At 43.6% G+C, this 21,933-nt stretch overlaps 1 protein-coding gene across 2 annotated transcripts in view; it reads left to right on the top strand.

Annotated features, from left to right (window-relative positions):
* Positions 1 to 21,933, top strand: part of KIF5C (kinesin family member 5C) — a 168,781-nt gene that overhangs the window by 109,024 nt on the left and 37,824 nt on the right. For both annotated transcript variants that reach the window (XM_059727397.1, XM_059727396.1), the window contains exons 14-16: positions 14,314 to 14,520; positions 16,683 to 16,829; positions 20,550 to 20,738. In XM_059727397.1, coding sequence (XP_059583380.1) covers positions 14,314 to 14,520; positions 16,683 to 16,829; positions 20,550 to 20,738 — 543 coding nt within the window. The remainder of the gene's footprint in view (positions 1 to 14,313; positions 14,521 to 16,682; positions 16,830 to 20,549; positions 20,739 to 21,933) is intronic.

Here is a 21,933-nt window from a genome sequence, read left to right as displayed (position 1 = left end):
TTTCAGTTTTGGTAAGTGTGTGTGTGGAGAGACTGATAATATTTGTGGGTTGGTTGCTGCTTGCAGTTTCATCAAGTCTGAGGTTGGAAGGTCATAAGGTGTTGGTGTTGTTCCTCTGATGGTTGTTTTGTGGCTGGGGAGCTTGTTCTTGGAGTAATTTGTTCCATTTCTTCTTTTTATGTAGGATGAATGGTGTAGAAAGTTTTTCGTAGTCTCTTTGTATCCACTGTATATTGTCAGGGAACATGCATGGATTTCTATCTTTTAAGTTGTTGTAGTGTATGACGATTTCCTTCCTGAGTTGGTCTCTTTTGGAGTAGAGTAGGTGAAGTAGATGATTTCTAATTTTCTCTGAAGTTCTTCTGCATAGCTGGGAAGCATATTTGGAGTTGTGTGCAGTAGTCAGGGGATTGTAGATGTTTAGTCCTCGGGGAATGAAGTTGTGTTTCTTGCAAAGGCTTAGAAAATATATGTCGCTGTTGAGTCTGGCTTCTTTCTTTTTCATGTTGTACAGTTGTACTGATTTACTAGGTGCTTTGAAGATGTTCAATACTTCAATAATAAATGCTGAATTATTTTTATTGAGTTCCCTGAATGTACCTCTCCTACTTAGAGAATTTGGATAAACTGGAAGAGAAATTAAAATGTCTTGTAATCAATTAGTCTTGCCATTTTTGCTGTACTTGCTTTTGCAGTTTACCCAACTTTGCAGGTTTCTCATGGATCAAATTCTTTTACTGTATCGTAACCACAGACTAAATGTAATACCACTGTAGTCTAAGCAGTGCATACTGACAATTTGCACCAGTACAACAAAGCAGATATAGCCTCTGCGTTATCTTTTTCCTTATTTTTGAGAGTATCCTCTAGTTATATCTGTACACAGTTTCTAGCTTTCTTGCTTCACGTATAGAAAACATACCTTGTTTAACTCTGCCCGTAGAAGTATTTTGTGAATGGCTCTTCTTTGGTTTAATCTGTTATTCAGAGTAGTTGATATAGTTTTAGACAGGGTCACATACAATTTGGTGGGTGCGTGAGGTTGGTCAGATCATCATAGGTGATGGGTTCCATGCGTTTGAAGGTTCTCCAGTTTGTTTACACTATTCTTGTCCCTTTTTAAGGCTTGATTGTTAATCACAGTGAGCTTTTTCTCTACAAATTACTCTAAGCATCTTCACTCATCATAAGTTAGTTCAGATGGTGCTGATTACCTTCACTGAGATAGCTCCATTGTGAGCAATTACTAGTGGCCATTTCATAGCAGAATGACCATATTGAATTTTACCTTTCCAGCTGTAGGAAACAATACTCAACAGATGTTTGTCTTCAAATTCTTTACAAAATTTTCTGTAAGTTGGGGAATTTTTTCATGACGGGGAGGGGGCAAGAACAGGAATGAAGGAGGAAAGATCAGAAAAGGCACAGAGTTCTGTAACTGGAATTTGGTTTTCACTTTGTCTTGAGTGCTAATCCCTACACTTTTTGCTAGACTATATGTCTCCAAAAATAAACTTCTTTCCTCTTCCTTTTGTGTAATAGCTGCTAATACAGTTGTAACTATATTCAGAAAATTATCCTCTCCTGGTTGCTAAATAAGGATGTCCAAGCATTTTCCCTAGGTACAGAACTGGCTTGTAGTAGAGGCAGATATTTTCTGTTTTCAAAACCAGTTTTTGCTCTTTGTAGTGATTTTTACCTTTTATTCAGTGGTAATCTATTGGTATTTTATGACTCCAAATGAGATGTTCATTAGAAAAAGTTGATACTGTCTCTTAACTAGAACAGAAAAGGAGTGCAATGATGTTCCATCCATTAGCATTATTTTCTGTTACCCTCCAACCCCCTCGTCCACTCCCCATAAGGATAAGTCATCCTTCCCTTTTGGTCACTTCTTATTGGGTATTTGAATTTTCTTGTCTGAAGCTTAAAAGTAAATACATCACTTCACAATAATCTTCTCCCACTGTTTCAAAACAGGATCCTAGTGCTCTTTGGGTTTGTCGTGGAAACACACAGAGTACTTTTGGGTCAGGTCAGCAGAAGCTTTTATTTAAAAGAAACTACAGCTGTAGGGGGAGTTCCAAAGTGACATGGATTTCCCAAGCACTTGGAAGGGGTCCCCCCCCCCAAGAGCAAAATCAGGAGGCTTATATACTTTTTAACAGTCGCTTACAACTCACGTGATCATATAGTGAAATTAGCATGAAAAGCGGCTATAATATTACTTCATTATTTCTTTCCTGTAATCAGGATGGGAATTTATGGGGGAGGTGAGGTTAGTTCACAAACCTCCTTCTTGCACCTGGAAATCTACTTTGTACATACTTTTTTTCTACCTTCAAGGCCGCGGTGAGCGAAGCAGTTGCAGAAGAGTTACAAAGAACAAACACTTGCCCTTATCTGTTCTACTGTACAGAGCCAGCAATTCTACACAAAGCGGTTATGTCATCTTATAACTAAAATAATCAAAGTTTAAGGCATATATTTTTTCTGATTCCACAGCCCCCCCCTTTGAGACTATTTAGTCTCACTTTAGCCTTAAATTTCCATTCTCATGAGCCCCTCTATTTCATCATGCAGCCTTTCATGTTTTCTTTCAATCTGCTCACACTTTTGTAACACCATTATTCTAGACTCTGCTGTGGGTTTTCTTGCCTTACTAAAGCTTCTCCTGCTGGCTTTCACGCAGCAGAAGATCAGTTGCACTAAGACATAGAACATTATCAGAACTATCAAAACAAACAATATTCCATACAGGATTTTCTTGCCAAGGGCCCCGAAATCTGGGAGCCAGGAGGTTAGCCAAGACCACATTTCTTCTAGACCCCAGTCAGTATTTTCTGAGACCACTTGATGTAAGACCCTTAACTGATTTCGGATTTTGCGAATGTCAGTTTCGATTTGCATGTCCTGATTGACATAGACACAACAGGTGGAGTTTACTAAGGCACATACTCCTCCCTGGGATACCAATAGGTAATCTAGGGCTATGCGGTGTTGTATAGTTACTTGTGAGATCTGGGAGATCTCTTTTTGCAGAGCCTGAATTGCATCCGCAGTGGCATTTCCCATAGCTTCCATTGTGGCTGAAATGTTAATTATGGCTAGTTCCAATTCTCTTACTCCAAGCCACGGTATGAAGGTTCTCACAAATCGATGGAACCCTGTGTTTCTGGTAGCTAAGGGGTTAACCGCCCTTTTCATGTGATGGTTGAAATTTTTTACTTGTTCCAGATATATTGCACTATGCATTTCGAAACCAGGGATAACACGTCCAAGAGTGCATGCCCCCACCCAATTCCAGGGCAAGATTTTATGAGCCCTGTTTCCGCAGAGCCAGTAAAGGCCTGGGGCAGAAAGGGTACTCAAATCTCGGCAGTTGTGCCATATCCGGCACTTTCGATTGATATGCATCATATAGGACGGACCACGTTCAGCTGCTATCCTGCTGGACCGAGATATATTACAAGAAGTAAAACTGGAGTCAATGTAAAATTCCGATCTGTTTGCAATGAGAGCAACATGAGGTTCCTTAGAAAAGTTGTAGACCATGAATCCTGTACAATTGAGAGAGGGTACGTTACCCAACAGGATTCCACTGGTGCTACTAGGGCTATAATCTAGAGTAGTTAGGCAATGAGGGTAGTGTCCTACAGGTGTGGCTTTATTATAAGCTCCGGTGTTGTTGGATCTGTAACAGAAAGGCGCCTCTACTCTTGGGGAGATTATCCAGTTAGCAGGGGCGGCCCTCCATTCTTTAGGAGCGGACCGATGGGTAGCTAACGAGTAGAGTCTAACGAAGCCACCGTTTATTGTTCCCCATTGCTGGAGGGATATTGGTACTCCGATCATTGGGATTCCTTGGTGTAGGTGTGCTGGGCTGTGAGAGCATATCCAGCAGTCACTTTTATTTCCAGCTTGAGCCACCATATGGGAGATCTGCAAATACAAATTTTTCTCCCACCCCCCTTGGGTGATACTGAGATACCCAAGTGTGATATATAAGGATATCAGTGCCATTTTTAGATACAGGAGGGACAAAGAATCTTAACAACAAACATAACCAGCACCAGTAAGAAAAAGAACACTACCAGCCAAACCCACGATGGCAGCCAAAGTCTTTCTTCGTCCTCTGGGCTCAAGTTACCTAAAGGACTGATAATGTCGGCTCTTGGTCTTGATCGAGGTGGTGATCTTCCGAATGGGAGCATTCACTTTCTTCGAGGCCGAAGATGATATCTTCGTTCTTCAACTGATGAATCCAGCTGGGCTGAGGTGTTGGGTGCAGGGGAGAGGTTATTAGCACTTGCACCCTGATGCTCCTCACTTGCCTGAGTGAGGTCCTGAGGGTCTTTGTCCTTGGCCTCAGGGAAAGATCCCAACCTTGGTTGGAATACAGCTGCTTCGGGGTCCAATGGAGGTGATACCTTCTTGCAGTGCAAGGCGTGAGTCCACGTTTGGTGACCTTGGCAACGAACAGCAGAATTAGTGGTCAGAAGTACCTGGAAAGGTCCTTTCCATCTGGGTTGAAGTGCGTTTTTCCGTTGATAGACCTTTACGTAGATCCAATCCCCTGGTTCGAGGTTGTGACAGGGAACATCCGGTGGTTGAGGTAAGGCTTCTTGGACCTGTGAATGAACAGACCTGGCATACTTCATTAATGCCTTGCAATAATTTAGTACAGTTTCATCAGTTAATTGTAGGTCTGTTTGGTGAGGGGCAACAGGTGGTGTAGCTGGCATCCTCATGGGTCGTGCCATGAGTATTTCATAAGGGGTTAGGCCATGTTTTCTGTTAACAGTGTTCCTAATGTGCATAAGAGCAATGGGCAGTGCATCAGGCCATTTGAGGCCTGTTTCAGCACAAATCTTCGACATGCGCGTTTTTAAATCAGAGTTTTTACGTTCTACAGCACCACTTGATTGTGGATGATAACTACAGTGTAGGTGTTGCTGTATGTTGAGTGCTTGGCAGATGTTTTTTACTATCTGTCCTGTGAAATGGGTGCCACGGTCACTATCTATTGTGAGGGGCAATCCAAATCTAGGGATGAATTCTTTGAGCAATTTCTTTGCTACAGTGATGGAATCAGCATGTACGCATGGGTAGGCTTCCACCCATCCAGAGAACACATCAATAATAACAAGAATGTACTCATAAGAACAGCACTTAGGTAGCTGCACAAAATCAATTTGCAGATTTACAAACGGTCCCCATGGAGGGGGATGGGCTGCAGGTGTCGTTTTTACCTGTTGCCCAATGTTGTGAGCTAAGCAGATGGGACAGGAGCTACAGTACTATTGTGCCATGGAAGGAAAATTTGGGGCAAACCAATTTCTTTGTACTGTAGCAATCATTCCTCCTTTGCTCGTATGGGCCACAGAGTGGGTTAAACGAGCAAGATGTGGCAAAAGCTCTCTAGGCGCCACCAGGCGGCCGTCCGGGGAGCGCCAGAGAGAGTCGGGGTGCAGTGAACATCCTGCACGCAGCCAGTCATTTATTTCCTTTTTTGGGGCCTGATTTTGAAGAAGGGCCAGACTTGAAAGGCTAGCCAAAGGAGACTGGTCTGCTGAAAAACAAACAAAAACAGAGATAGGAGCCTGGGGGCCAGAAAGGGCCGCATTTCTGGCAGAACGGTCTGCCAGATCATTTCCTCGTGTGACATCATCAAAGGGTTTCTCATGAGCTTTACATTTAACAATAGCAATAGCAAGAGGCAATTGAACAGCTTCTAAGAGCGCTTTTACATAACAACCATGACTGATTTGGGTCCCTGATGAAGTGAGGAACCCTCTTTGTTTCCAGATTTGTCCAAAATCATGAACAACACCAAAAGCATACTTAGAGTCAGTATAAATGGTTGTGGTTTGATTTTTTGCAAGAATGCAAGCACGTGTTAAAGCAATGAGTTCAGCAACTTGAGCAGAACGAGCTTGGGGTAAAGAATAGGCTTCCAAAACAGCATACTGAGTGCATACTGCATATCCCGCAACTAATTTGCCTGCATCATTTCTAAGACAGGAACCATCAACAAACAAAACAAGGTCAGAGTTCGAGATAGGAATGTCCTTTTAGGTCAGTTCAAGGGGTTAACAATTGAGTTGTGATAGACAGGCAATCATGAGGCTCACCATCAGAGGCAATAGGCAGAAGTGACACAGGATTCAGAATTGAACAGCAATTTAAGGTTACATTTGCAGCTGACAGTAGAAGCTTCTCATATTTAGTAAGACGGGAATTGGAAATGTGCTGAGTTTTGCCCTTGAGCAGAAGGGCCATCACAGCATGTGGAACTGCAACGGTTAAAGAGTGTCCCAAAACTAGAGAATCTGCCTTTTCAACCAACAAGGCAGCAGCTGCAACTGAACAGAGGCAAGGAGGAAGTCCCGCAGCTACGGGATCAAGGGCAGAGCTGTAATATGCAATTGGGCGATACTTTTCACCATGCAGCTGAGTGAGTACTCCTAAAGCGATTCCTTCCCGTTCATGACAAAACAAGGTAAAGGGTTTCTTATAATTAGGAAGTCCAAGAGTGAGGGCTTGCTTAAGGGCCACAAATGCTTGTTCGGCTTCAGGAGTCCAAGGGAGGGGTTCCGGGGTGGTATCATGAGTGAATGCTTGCAAGGGTTTTGCAAAAGCAGCATAACCCAGGATCCACTGTCTACAATAACCCGTTGCACCTAAGAATCCCCTCATCTGTTTTCTAGTCATAGGTTTGGGAATGTTGAGGATAGCTTCAACTCTACTAGGGGAAAGGTGTCGTTCTCCTGCTGAGCTATCATGCCCTAAATAATGTACCTTAGACTTGCAGAGCTGCAATTTAGATTTTGAGGCCTTGTGGCCTTTCTGAGCTAAAGCTGTGAGGAGTGTCAAAGTATCTTGCTCACAGGCCTCTAAAGTGGGTGAGGCTAACAATAGATCATCCACGTACTGAACAAGGGTGGACCCCCCTTTGAACGTGATAGGATCCAAATCTTTTTTTAGGATCTGGGAAAACAGGGTTGGGGACTCTGTATATCCCTGAGGGAGTCTTGTCCAGGTATATTGAAATCCCTGATAAGTAAATGCAAACAGATACTGGCTATCCTTATGAACGGGGATAGAGAAAAAAGCAGAACAGAGATCCACTACTGTGAAATATGTAGCATCTGAAGGGATACAGGAAAGAATAGTGGCAGGGTTAGGGACCACGGGGAAAGAGGGTAAAACAGCGGCATTTACAGCTTGAAGATCTTGCACAAAGCGATACGTATCTTTACCAGGTTTTTTGACAGGTAGGATAGGTGTGTTGCAAGGGGAGCGTATTGGGACAACAATCCCTTGCTCAAGGGGTGAGGAAACGACAGGCTTGATCCCTTCCTCAGCTTCCTTTGAGATGGGGTACTGTGGGACACGAGGAAGTGGCTTGGCAGGGTTCAGGATGATATGCACTGGTTCAGCACTCAGCATGTGCCCCACTTCATTCGCATGGGTGGACCACAGCTGTGGAGGTACTCGTGCCAACAGTTCCTCTTGCAAGTAGGAAGTGTCAGGATCAGAGTACTCCTGGGTTAGCAAAGCCACAAGCTCGGTTTCCCTCTGTTCCGGTACCTCAAGGTAAACACCATCTGGGCTACAATAAATCACGCATCCCAGTTTACACAGCAAATCCTTACCAAGAAGGTTGACAGGTGCGCAGGGGCTAAGAAAGGCATGATTTTCAGACAAAGGGCCAATAGAGATGGAGACAGGTTCAGAGACGGGATGTGGGATAGGTTGTCCACCTATACCGACAGCATTTACAGTTTCAGGAGAATAAGGTAGAAAAGGAAACTCAGCAGCCTTTAGTGTGGAGTGGGATGCTCCGGTGTCGACAAGACAGGAGACAGGTTTACCAGAAATAAGGCATTCAACAAACGGACCAGATTGGTCAGTAGCAAGCAAAGGAGCAATGATGTCACTGTCCCTCAGGCTGTCCTATTCAACACTGGGAAAATTGACAGGAAGTGGAGGTGGGGGCTGGGGTCTGGGATCTTGGCCGGGGCGGTTGGGGCATTCTGATTTCCAATGTGCTTCTTGCTTGCAATAATGACATTGGTTCCCATAGCCTGGGTTTTGTGGGCTCAAGGATCTATCTCTTCCCCTGAATCTACCCGGGCCTCCCCTTCCCCGTCCTCATCCCCTTCCTCTACCTAGACCCTGCAACTGAGAAATCTGTAAGGCCATTAACTTAAACTCGGCACTGTCTTTAGACCGTTCCAATTTGTTATGAAAATGGTTAGCCGCAGCAAGGACTTCGGTCAAATCTTTAGTTTCCCAGCCAATAATTACTGTTTGAATTTTCTCAGCAATTTTAGGGTTAAGTCCCTGGACGAATGCTGCCACTATTGCTTGTTTAGCATTTCCGACTCGGTTATCCATTCCTGAGTATCGTTCAAATGCCTGTTTGAGGCGTTCTAAATAGTCACTGGGGTGTTCATTTTTGTTTTGTTTACAGGTATTTATTTTGGTCCAGTCTGCCTTTTTTGGGCAAATTGTGAGAACTGCCTGAACCAAAGCATTTCTCTTGTCAATAAAGTCTTGGCCAATCCCTGGGTTTTGATCTGGCCAAGTACAGGCAGCGTACAGACGTAGCATAGTTTCCTTGGGCAAAATGGATCGCATGAGCTGATTAATGTCAGCCCATGTTGGATTATAACAATTTATAACAGTCTGCAATTCTTCCTGAAATTTTTCTGGGTCTTCCCTGATTTTTGGGAACTTTTGAGTTAAATTGTAGAGATCACCTGGAGTCCAGGGTGCATGCACAGTTACTATATTTTGTCCATCGGTGCCAATGCCTGGCATTTGTCTTAGGGGGTATACTTGTGCAGTTCGGGATCTCAGATTGATGGGAGATCTTTCCATGCCTATTCCCATTCTTCTAAATACACCTGTGGTGGGTTGTGACCCAGGAGTAAATTGCCACACTGGTGATGATTGAGTGGCAGATATGGTGGATGAGTCCGGACTGTTAAGCTCCGTGGATGGATTTACTGAAGGAGCTTCAGCTAATGGGTCACTAGCCTGGGCTGCAGCCTGATGTTGAACCGGTTGTTGCTGATGTGGGAGTCCCAGGAGAGCAGGGTTCGAACAAAGGTCAAGGATATCCTCTGCTGGCTCCAGTGGTGGGGGCGCCCGGGCAATGCTGGATACATCGGAGCAGTGGCCAGCGTGTAATTTGGGGGAGCAGCCAATTTCTCCCGAACAGCTTTTAACTGCTGTTTTAATTTTTCTTGAGAGTCTTTTAGGCTCCTAGTTTGAGATTCTGTCCGCCTTTTGGACATTTCATCATACCAATAAAAGAACGCGTCCCACTGGTTTTGTGGTGTTTTGGATCCACGGGACTCTAACGCCCCTCTCAAGTGCACTATTTTATCCTGATCAAATGTTCCTTCCTGTGGAAAATGTTTCACAGGATCATCCCTAGTATACCAGTTCCACTTATCCAGGTACTTGCAAGTCTCGGGAGAATAGTGTGTGTACATAAAGTACGCCGGAGTCCCCTTAGGGGGGACAGGAACCTGTTTAGACTGACTTGTTCCCATTTTCAGTCACACAGGGAGACCTAGGAGAGGCTTATTTAGGATGTCCGGGCTGCTCAGTGCCTTACCCCGCAGTTTTTCACTGCCCAGACAAAAGGCTTCTGACCCGACACCGGCTCATAAAATGGAAATGGGGAGGGAAACACTAGAGGGATCCTTTCACTCCTGCTTTCGGCAGAAGCTACTGGGACAAGGGGTTTGGAAAAGACAAAATCACTCAGACGCCCTTTCCACTGGGTCATGAGGTTCCAGTTGGGTCCCCTTGCTTTCAAAACTGCCCTGTCAGGCAGAATTGGGGCGGCTGAACCCAACCGTAGTCTCAGTCCTGGTCAGTGGCTCATATTTCTAAATACACACACACATTCATTCAATAAGCCCTGTCCACTGGGTCACGAGGTTCCAGTTGGGCCCCCTTGCTTTCAAAACTGCCCTGTCAGGCAGAATTGGGGCGGCTGAGCCCAACCGTAGTCTCAGTCCTGGTCAGTGGCTCATATTTCTAAATACACACACATGCACATTTATTCAGTCAGCCAGACCTCCTACCCCACACCGCCTTAATTAATTAACTACAAGCCCGATGTGCTGTTGGATGAAGGTGCCTCAAACAGTTTCTCCCTAAAATGTACGTTACCAGACACAAAATGGGATCCTTTACCAGACAGAAAATTTTAGCCGGCAGTAAGGTTCAGACTGACCTGTTTTAACAAGGTTCAGATCCAGTTACCACAGCCAAGTTGGGAGCCTACAGGCAGTCCTCCTCTGAAACCCCAATAGAGATTTTGAATTAGGTCTCTTACCTCTCAAGTTTGGCGCTTCAGGGTTCGAGGGGGGGTAGCCTGCGGTCCTCCTTCCTCAGCCTGTGTTCTGGATCCGAGTCACGGCACCAGGAATTGTCATGGAAACACACACAGAGTACTTTTGGGTCAGGTCAGCAGAAACTTTTATTTAAAAGAAACTACAGCTGTAGGGGGAGTTCCAAAGTGACATGGATTTCCCAAGCACTTGGAAGGGGTCCCCCCCCCAAGAGCAAAATCAGGAGGCTTATATACTTTTTAACAGTCGCTTACAACTCACGTGATCATATAGTGAAATTAGCATGAAAAGCGGCTATAATATTACTTCATTATTTCTTTGCTGTAATCAGGATGGGAATTTATGGGGGAGGCGAGGTTAGTTCACAAACCTCCTTCTTGCACCTGGAAATCTACTTTGTACATACTTTTTTTCTACCTTCAAGGCCGCGGTGAGCGAAGCAGTTGCAGAAGAGTTACAAAGAACAAACACTTGCCCTTATCTGTTCTACTGTACAGAGCCAGCAATTCTACACAAAGTGGTTATGTCATCTTATAACTAAAATAATCAAAGTTTAAGGCATATATTTTTTCTGATTCCACAGGTTTAATATCTGCAAATTTTAATTTGCATTCCAAACCTGGCTTTTTTCTACTCATTCCCTATTTCTATAGTTTGTATGTTCCTTACTTCTGCTCTCTTTTCTAATCTTTATTTCTTGAGCTATTTGAAACCACCTACTTCTAGAGCTTGCATTATTTGGGAGTTTCCTGTGCTATCATTACTCCTTGTCTCCCTGTGAATCCTTATTTGCTCAAATTTTGTGGGATATTAGCCTATTTTCAGTGGCCTCTGACAATTTTTGGAGTAATCCCAGCCTTGCTGTCTTTATTACTGAAATTCCTGAAGCTAGTGTTGTATCACTTTTAAGCTTTACTAAGTTATCTGATAGGGATGGCCATCTGGAGTCCAATGTATTAATCTTGTAATTTCCTCTTTGAAAGAATCAACCCAAAATGTTTAAGGTTTTGTTTTAGTGCATGTAAACTTCACCTGCTTTTTGCTACAGAAGTGAGCCAGCTGCTCTCTGCTCCTGCTTGTGATTAGCTCATTGAAATATGTGCTGCAGGGTGGCTGTCTAACTGCTGTTCTCCATAATTAGCCAGGGCACTTATTTCTGGCTGATTAAACTAGCAGATTCATTGCTAATATAAACCATGTTACAGATAGGATACCTGCTGTTATAATACCCTTTGTACTCCTTTGCCACTGTTTAACTATTTCTTTCTTGGCGGTTCTGAATCTTGTTAGGGAAACTCTGGTTCTTCTTTATTAGCACATGAGGATAGGACTCTGTGTACTAAGCTAAGCCTGAAGGCTTCATAAATTGTTCTGGTCTGCTTTAATTTTTGAATAAGGAGGTGTTAGTGATTTAACTTTTCACATTGTTCCAAGCATCCTGAGATTGCACCAACTCCTCATTTTTGTATGACTGTATTCACCTCAGATAAATTATGATTTGGACACTGGATTTTGTAAGAAATATGTGATTTCTAATAGACCTTCACCTTCTTTTAAGTACTCTTTCAGTGTCCAGGGATGTCTGTCTGTGGTTTGGATTTGATGTCAGCCTGAACTTTCTCCAGGCTTGAGAATGAGTGGGTAGGTGACAGGGGAAGCCCAGTCAGCACTAGCTACATACTACATCATAGGAAAGAAGAGCTGGAAGGGACCTCATGAGGTCATCTAGTCCAGTCTTCTACTCAAGGGTAGGATCATCCCTGACTAAACCATCCCAGCCAAGTGTCTGCCCAACCTGCGCTTGAAAATTCACAGGGATGGAGAATCCATAACTTCTCTAGGGAACCTGCTCCAGCACTGGACCACCGTCATAGTCAGGGTGACCTTTTTTCTTTTCACTCCAAAGAGTGGCAGTAGAAGGAAGAACCATTTGCACCTATCAGAATCTCCGATTCTTGTTGCTTTGATCCTCTGCTCCTGTAATCAGGTTACCTGTTAAACAAGAATCTATTTCTTGTCCCTAGGCTTTATACAGTGCTGCTTTTTGCCTTATGTTTAAAAAATAAATAAAAATGCACGTTCTGGTTTAAGTGTGTCACTTTCTAAAAGTGTAACTGTCACGGCGCGGGGTCCTGCAGGAGGGCCGTGATCTCCTCAAGGCCCCCTTCCCGTGCCAAGTTGGCCTAAGGGCACCCTCCAATTCTCGCCCGCCACGTCTTTGGTGTTCCAGTATATTAGGGAGGCTGCCTTCACGTATTCTTAGACACGGTTTAGATGGGCTCTGAGCCCCGTGGGCTCCTTGACCCCTTTGTGGGCCCTGTTCTATAGTGGGTGTTTCAGGACACCCTAGCCTTATGGGCTATGCAGGGCTCCAGCCACCCTTGTACCACACCCCAAGCCTCGCAGATGGAATAGACGTTGTTCTGTCCGGGCCCTGTCTAGCTCTGTGCCCTCTCTGGTGCCCAGGCTCTCCGTGGCCATGGTCTCACTCAGCACCCTCTCTGGCGCTTTTCTATGCTGCCCCCTTCTCCTGGGGCTTCTCCACAACCACGCTGGGGCTTCTCAGCAATGCCCCCTTTCTGGGGCTTCTCAACTGCTCCTCTCTGGGGCTGGGGTTAGTGCACCCCGAATGCTGTGCCCTCGCTGGTGCTGGGGTTCCCACACTGCTGTGGGTCCCCTATGAGGCCTCTTCCAACCCCTAATAGCCTCATCCAAACCACCGGTGACAAACAGCAACACAAACGCAAGCCCCTTGGCTATAACATAAACTGAAGCCGCCCGGCTATAACCATGTTCAAGCCTACCGGGGATACTTCATCCTGCTGCAGTGTCAGACACTGCTCCTGCATTCAGGCTTCTCCTTCCTCCTTGGTTGCTGGCAGGGAACTGCTCTGGCTTCAGCCCCTAGGGTTTATAAGGGAGCCAGGCCCTGCCCCTTTCAGTCAGCTGACTGCTGGCAGGTGTGGGTTGCTTGCTAGCTCCAGTTGCCTCTGGTAACCAACAGCTGGGCTCCTTATTCACGGCTAGGGCTCTTTCCCTAGCAGTTTCCCCTCTTTAGGAGCAGGGCACCCAGGTACTCTGCGACAGTAACATTAGAAACAAGTGTTGGGAGATACATTTCAGTTTTTGTTTCTGTTTTATTTTGACACAGTTCTCTTATGGATAATGTAACTTGGAGGTCTTCCTGTGAAGAGTGTATGAAATCTGACTTTTGAAGAATTCTTAATTTTCCTTTATTTTATTGAGATGGGGTACAATGGTGTAGGAGTAAAAGGAAGTCTATAAAATGGACCATGTTGTAAACCTGACTATGTCTCTTAATGGAGAATAAAGTGAATTAAATGCATTTTTGTAGGGAATTTGGGAACTGTCATAAGTCTGTGTCAAATCTGTACTCATTTAGTTAATCAAGTTGTTCTTGTTGTTTTAAATTTATTTCTGCAACAAATATTTTAATAAGATACCTGCCTAAGGTTTCATCTTTCAAATGTCAGATTAAAAGGATCATCACAAGTTTGCTTATTGAAATATTCCCCGTAATAAAATGCCACAAGATGTCCCAAGCTATTTTAGACAGCTTTTTTACACATTTCATTTCAAAGTTTTGACTCTGACATGTCAGTTCTTTGCCCAAGTTGGAGAATTAGATTGAGGGCAGAAAAAAGGCATTTGGAGCTATAAAATTTCTCCAACTAAGCTTCTCTGCTTCAATCTTGGACATAATAGGATTTGATTAAGCTTTCTTTTCTATAAGGTTGGGAGCTTTTTTGCTTGGTTGCTTCAGAGATGCATGTACATTGATATTGATATTATTTCTGGTAGAATGGCAAGATTTATTCTCTCTCCTGCAGTCACCTGCTGCTCTTTGCATTGTTGTAAATCTTTTAAAACTAGTTCTTGGAGAACACCCGTGATCTCTGCCATCTGTTTTCAGCTTTTGGCATCCACTAGGAGAGATTACGAGAAGATCCAAGAGGAACTCACTCGTCTTCAGATTGAGAATGAGGCAGCGAAAGATGAGGTGAAAGAGGTCCTTCAGGCCCTGGAGGAACTAGCTGTCAATTATGATCAGAAATCACAGGAAGTAGAGGACAAGACCCGAGCCAATGAGCAGCTGGCTGATGAACTGACACAAAAAACAGTAGGCATATATATTCCCAATTATTCCTCTTCTTTCACACAGTTTTTTTTATTTGATCAAAAAATAATTCAAGTGGGTAGATGTAAAGGTTTTGGAGGTGTCCCAGATACTTGCTAGCAGCACCGATCTGTAAACTTGTTTTTGAAGGCTGTGGTGAAATGTTTTCCTAGTTTTTGTTAAAAAATTGACTAGAGAAATGAAGATCTGTCTTAATTACAGTTCCCATACTCTGTCACAATTACAACCAATAATAGCTTTTGTTATGGTGACCACACTCCTTGCATAGAACATGTAAAAAAGGAACGGTAAGTTGTAGGATCAAAGCCTGAGTATAATGATATTTTAAGTGACTGAACTTCTCACTCAGTAAGTGTGTGCAGTTTTTTGGAGGGAGAAAATTCTATGCTGCTTGCCACTTCCTCTCTTTGCTGTGTTCGTGTGCTCTGGACTGCAGAGCTACTGTTACTACAGGTTGGTGAAACTCTTCCTTCTCTCCTCCCTCACAGAGTTTGGAATAATCAGAAGTTTGACATTTACCATCTGAATATAACACAAATCTGTCTTTCCCCAAGCTCTCTGTGGGAGTAGAGATAACGTTGGCATTGGGGAATGATTCAAGAGTGCAAATATTATCACAGCCTCACTGTAATCATTCACCTCTAAATTTCTTTCTCTGCAATGCATAGTTAGACTCCTTGGATGTGATCAGAATGAATCACCTCTAGCTTGGCCAGTTTACAACAACTCCAAGTTTAGATTTGTTTTTAGCTGGATAGGTGCTGGAGCAGCTGTAACTCAAGTCAACTTGGGTCATAGTCTCACTCCAATTTTCCTTAATTTATAATCGATAGTATTATATTGATTTTGTGGTACTAACATGTTTAATGTTGGATTAATATTACATTTAATAGATTTACTATTAGATATTCATTGTTTGTTTTTCCATGCTATTTACCGTAAGGTGTATTAACAGTCTGCTGAGTACACAGGGGATACAGAGGGGCAGTTAGATAGAAGGTACTGCTGCACAAATGCAGTGTAAAAATGCAACGAGGGAAGTGTCATCTTAAATATAAAGAGAAACATTTAATAACAGGAAGTCTGTATTTGCTAGTCAGTATTGCTGTGAGTTGTTTGGTAATAGATAAAAGAACAGCTCCTAAAAATCCTTAAAAAAATTAAATACTAAAGATAATTTTCCCATAGTGTAATCTGGATGCATGACAGGCCACACTATATAAATCACACCCATGTAGTTTTCTCTGGATTATGTACTGAAGACCTGAAGGGAGGTGGGGTGGAATGAGACAGTTGAAATAAAGAAATATTTTTGGCTGTTACCAAGACCTTTCTGCCTAAGTAACAGTCCTGAAGAAAAGAATCCTATCTGAAAGGGAGATGAGTAGGCTTATTAGCTCTAGGTATATCCTTATTTGTGAATCCTGTCGGCATAGGGACGTTATTGTTCTCATGTCTGCCTTCATGGTACTTAGCGCAAGGATGAGATTTTTCTCTATCCAATTCAGTACTGCAAAAATATTGTAAGAAAACATTATGGAAAGAACAACCCTGATAATTATATATACGTAATACATAATACTGCCTGTCATGCATATAAATAGATGCACACCTGTCACCCTGATTAATATTCTTGAATATGTATTACACTAACAAGGCTCATTTTAATTAGATTAATGTACTTAAGAAACTTAAAGCAGCCTTGTTAGCAAAGAAGTAAGATCTGTCTTTTAAAAACGGATTATATAAAGGAATTGTATGCTTCAAGACTAAAGGTACGAATCTGTGTAATAATATGAAGTGTGGCTGTCGCACTCTGCATGAGTTCTGGTAAGGTTAAAAGAAATTATCTTGTAATCTGAAAGTCATAATTGAACAGCCTGCACCCAAGGAATGACACTCGAACACTGCTGAAGCAGGGGAAAATGACATGACAGTTATGTTACTGCTTAAGGGGAGACATAAATGTAACAACATAAATGTAACAGTCAAAACCTGTTTTGGCTGTTGAAGTAAGAAAGGTGGCATGGGTAGATGCATTCGACTTTGAGAATCAGTTATCAGTTTTTGGAAATGGTATCTGTTGTTTGGTTTGAAAGGATTTGGAGGACAGGAGGGTAACTTTGTCTCTCAATCTTTTCCAGGCGGCTTTGACAGCCACCCAGAAAGAGCTGGGTCAGTTGCAGGAACTGAGCAATCATCAGAAAAAAAGAGCTACGGAAATCTTGAACTTGCTGCTTAAAGATCTGGGAGAGATTGGGGGAATCATTGGTACTAATGATGTGAAAACAGTAAGCCATCTCTTTTGTAGTACTTTTGGTTTGCAAAAATATAAAGGGTTGTTGTAGAGCATCAAATTCTAAGCCCTTTACCTCTGAAATGGAAACGTTATGCCTGTTTGGAACACCAAATTTTAAAATCTTTTATTTTTTTCTTAGTATACATTTGTCTAAACCATAAAACAACATGTAGCTTGGCACAATCTATTATGAGGAACATTTATATTCATGAAACTTTTGTTTTAACAACTCTCCAGCAGATCAGGACAGAGGCAGGTGAGGGAAAATGCTTGTCTGTACAATGGCTTTTCACAGAAATAATGAAGACCAAATTGATCACTAGCTAATAGGTAATAAGTGACACAGGCTTAAGGCTGTCACCTTCCAGTACTGTTGAATTGTGCCAGTTGCCACATAAATGTCTGCATGACCATTTCATGATCCAGTAGTCAGGGATAGAGACAGATCTGCAGATGATTCCCTCTCCTTTGGAGTACAAACATGAGAATTAACAATTGCCACTGCCCTGGAGAAACCTGGATATAATGTTTCTGGTGATACCTGAAAACTTCAACTAATCAGTGCTTTGGTATTTGCCTGCTGGCTTGCTCTGCTGAATGCAGATAGGGGCCCAGCTTTCCACTTACGCTTTCTTTCCCTGCAGCTGAAGTAAATTCCAACTAGTGGGAAATGCATTTTAATGCTGTTGGCTAAACTGTGCATCAATTAAGTAAACTGTTCATTTTAGTTGATTGCATGGCCTTGCAGCTTCCCCAACAGCATTGATTGCAAAAGTTTTCTGTTTGCCTGTTTGAAATTAAATGTTGGTAGAACATCTTGGTGAGTTTGCTTAAGACTCACTATATCCAAGGAGTTTTGAATATTGTATTTACCCTGTAACGTGCCCTTGCCAATGAATTTTCTCCTTTTTGGCTTCACTTTTGAATATTGGATTTGTCTTACTTTTCTAAACTCTTTCCATGCTTCAAAGATTAAAAAGCACATCCAGCTGAATACCCTGTCTATGATTTGCTCCTGGGACTGGTTCGGGGAGTAGTTGAGCACCATTATCTCCTGCTAAACTCTGTGGAATTTGCAAGCACCCCGCTCCTTTCCATTTGGCAATGTTTTTCTTAGGACACATAATGTCTCTGTATTTCCATGCCTATGAACAGTCTGATGTTCTAAAATGTGAAAGGGAACGAAAGTCCATGCAGGATAAGGGATGCCTTGGTTAACACACAGTGAGAAAACAGGGTTTTTGGAATCCTGCTGTGTATTAGATTCCCCAGGTTCTGAATGTACGTTAGCAATTGCTGTTAACTTCTGTGATAATCCCAGCAACCCACGGGTGCTTTCAGATATGTGCCAGTGTTTTAAAAGGGCAGTATTTTAAATCAACAAACTGCACTCCAGTTGGTGGCTGATACAAGCCACCAATAAGCCTCATATTCAGAGGGTTTATACCAAGACAGAGGGAACTCTGCCCAAGTTAGTGTGATTTCATTTGAATGCTTTTTAATGTGGTATTAGCACAAGAGTGAATCTTTCATTTAGATGTTACAGCAACCCCTGGTGGCCACATTATAGAGGAAGTTTTCCGAGAGAAGTATTTGGAAACAGAAGCCTATTGTTTTGTTCAAGGTTTTATATCAAGTAAGATACTACAGCTTTACACAACAGCTTTCAGGTCAAATAAGGCACAATTGAAGGGATCTTTAAAATGATACAGACTGTAAAGTTCAGCCAGGAGGTAATTAGCAGCTTCTCCAGAATGTGTCTTAATTTCAGAATGAGTTGGATTTTGGAGGCAGGTGACCTCTTTATGCTCTTGTGAGAAGGTATTGGAAGGGCTTAGCCTCTCAGTGGCCATGCTGAGAGGAATGTGAAGCCCTTTGAGGTGCTGTGACCCACATATTTGCCCTTGCATACTCTATATTGCTTGTCAGTGGGTACCTGAAGGGAAATCAGAAAGAGAATCAAGGAAGACATAGAAAAGAATACAACACAGTCTAGAAGTATAGATCCTTGAAGAAAAGGGGTTTATATACTTCTTTTCAAGTGAGACTTATAGGCCAAAGCTGTCACTTGTCAGTGGTCTCAGATGGAGAACGGTTCATAAAGGTGGGTTTTTTCCCCTCCTTAAATGCTATGGATAAGCTCCCTTGCCTTTGGCTTCATTAAAGAGGGGAAGGTTCACTGTTGTTCTAATATCATAATATCATAGGAAAGCTCCTCTAAAACAGGTCATTGCAATTAAATCTGGTGTTCTTAATTATTCCCAGCATTAATGTTGAGCTGGGATCCTGGTTTTCTCTGTTTAAAGTCCCAAATTCCCTTATTAAAACCCCCCAAAATCCACATTTTTCTGCAATTAAAATGAAATGCCACTATATATACAGGGATAAGTTGAACACAATATGTTATTGATATATTTACAATTTTAATCATTTTGGAAGCCTACCAGTGCCTCAGTCATTATAATAAAAGAAATCCTAAATACCTATATATTTTGGCATTTGATTTTGGTTTTTTAATCATGAAAAATCAAAGCTTCCCATGCCTCCTTCATTCACCAGGACACAGGTCCAGCTGTGCCTGTCCTTTCTGCTGCTTTGTGGCACTGAGCAGCCCTGATATGCTGATGCTTCTCACTCCCAAACCACGGCCTCCCCAGCCCTGCTGATGCTCCTCACTCCTGACCCACAGTCCCCTGGCCCTTCTGGTGCCCCTCATTCCTAACCCTCAGCCCCCAGCCCTGCTGAAGGGGGCCCTCAGCTGCCCCCCGCCCCTCTTGGCCTCATGTGGACTCAAAGGACTCCAGTAGGGGATGGAGGCGGGGGGTCCTTCAGGGGTGATGGGGAGCTGCATGGCCAGGCCACTGGGGACCAGTGCCCATGTGCTTAGTGGCAGAGGCAGCCACATGAAGCCAGGAGATGCTCAGGTAAGGGGGGGCCCATGGCCAGGCTGCATAGCACAGCACAGGAGCCACAGCCCAGGGCCATAGGCATCCCCTCCTCCTCCCTCCAGCCTGCGCTGGGGCTGGACTTGCTCTGCCGCCACCTGGGCAAGTAGGAGCTGCCGCAGCTCCGACGGGCTGGACAGAGACCGCCTGGAGCTCTTCCTCCTCGGCCAGCTGTCCACAGCATGTCCCGGGCCAGGGCTTTACACTGCTATGCTTGTCCTCCCCACCATGCCCCAGCTGCAGCTGGTGGCATAGGGCAGTGTGTGGTGTCCCAGCCACTGCCTGTGCCACGAAGCTTCCTGCTGCCCCTGAAAGACCCCCACCCTCCTGCCCCCTTCCTCCGCTGTGGAGCTGGGCTTGCTGGTGGTACTGAGCACTGCCTCAGCCCCCTGCCTGGACTTGTTGCGTGCATGCACCCCCCGCCCCCCTCCAGCCCTAGCCCAACCCTCTTTAAAGGAGATATTCCACGTTTTTCTCCAGCGAATGAAAACCTGGATCCCTGATGTTGAGCCTGAAAATTAATGAGTTGTAACCAGAGTATGAGGCTTAACTGTTGGACACTCCTTTTTGTCAGTCAAGATTCTGAGAACTTGAGTGATTCAGCATCTTAGGATGTGGATATGAAAAACTCCAAACTTAAATCTATCACTTGAGTTCCGGTATGTGTCACTTAACTCTAGACAACTGATTCATCACTCTGGGCCCTTTGCATTGTTTTTTTATTTTATAACCATTTAATAAGCAGTGCTTCCCTTGGTGTTGTTTAGTTAGCAGATGTGAATGGGGTAATTGAGGAGGAGTTCACCATGGCACGGCTCTATATCAGCAAAATGAAGTCTGAGGTTAAATCGCTGGTGAACCGGAGCAAGCAACTGGAGAGTGCCCAAATAGACTCCAACAGGAAGATGAATGCCAGTGAGAGGGAACTTGCAGCCTGCCAGCTCCTCATCTCACAGGTATGTGTCTTTCCTCCTTGTCTCTTAGTTATTGATTTTACATTTTTATTGCTCTCTCTTCTTCTTTGAAATTATTTTTGTTCTCCCCCTAATTCTTCTTTGGCATGCTCCTGCCTGGCTGTAGGCATTGATATAAGTCGTGTTGTACATTAGAGCTGATACTCTTCAAAGCTGTTTCATCAACATGTATTTCTACAATTCTGCATCTTCAGCACTTTCATCAATAGTAACCAGGCTGGGAACATTTAGCACATTAGTATTATGCCAAATAGTAAATACAATAATACATTAAAAACTATGGAAAATAATACCTATACCTTTGAAAGCCAGATGGGAACAGGATTTTCTGGTAGCTGCTTGATCAACAGAAATGGATGCAGGCTACAGCACCCCAGAACAGATAGAATTGTCTGGATGCTCTGGGTCAGATATTTGTGTCCTTAAAGGACATAGTAAGTGCTGAATACCAGATCTCTCCAAGAGCCTTGTTATATGTTAGTTTTAGACAGCCCCTAGAGTTCTTAACCCATGGATTGTCCTCACATTAACACCTAAAATGAGTTTTAAGCATGCTTCAGGTGGCTTAAAGTTATGCCACTTCAGGACAGGGTTATCTCTAATCCAGGTTACCCAGTGCTTGTTCCATTGATGTGTGGCCATTTCCTAAATTACAGTCCTCCAGCATCCCAGGATGCAGTGTCCCCCCCCCAGCCTGTTCTTTATGGACAGACACTGCATGCCCTGAACTCTACGGCCCAGGGAAAAGTTCTGGCATCAAGCCAACTCCCCTTTTCTTCCCTGGGGCTGTGACCTTCCCACCTGGAAGGGTGCACTCCTGTGCGAACAGCCTGCAGAGCACATGCCAATTAGCCAGGTCGCAAGACACTGATGGGTCCAGAAATAAGGGCTAGAGAGGATGTGGGGAAGGAGGTAGGGGGCCAGATCAGGACTCCAAGAGCTGGGGCTTTCTTCCTGGGGCGGGAGCAGTAGCTCTTCCCAGAATACCTTCTCCCACCACTGCCACCTTCCAGCCACTCCAGGAAGCATGATCAGCATCTTCCACACCCCATCCCAAATCCCAGTTTATTAAAACATATCTTCTTTAATTTACTCCCTCTTTATTTTTTTTCAATTTTTTTTAACTTTTATTTTATCCTTCAGTGGCTGACTTCCTTCATTTCATCACCCTTTCTCT

This window comes from Alligator mississippiensis, chromosome 4 (assembly GCF_030867095.1).
Source record: "Alligator mississippiensis isolate rAllMis1 chromosome 4, rAllMis1, whole genome shotgun sequence".
Lineage (NCBI taxonomy): Eukaryota > Metazoa > Chordata > Crocodylia > Alligatoridae > Alligator > Alligator mississippiensis.
The sequence above is the reverse complement of the archived record's forward strand: the minus strand, read 5'-3'. Positions and strand labels throughout refer to the sequence as shown.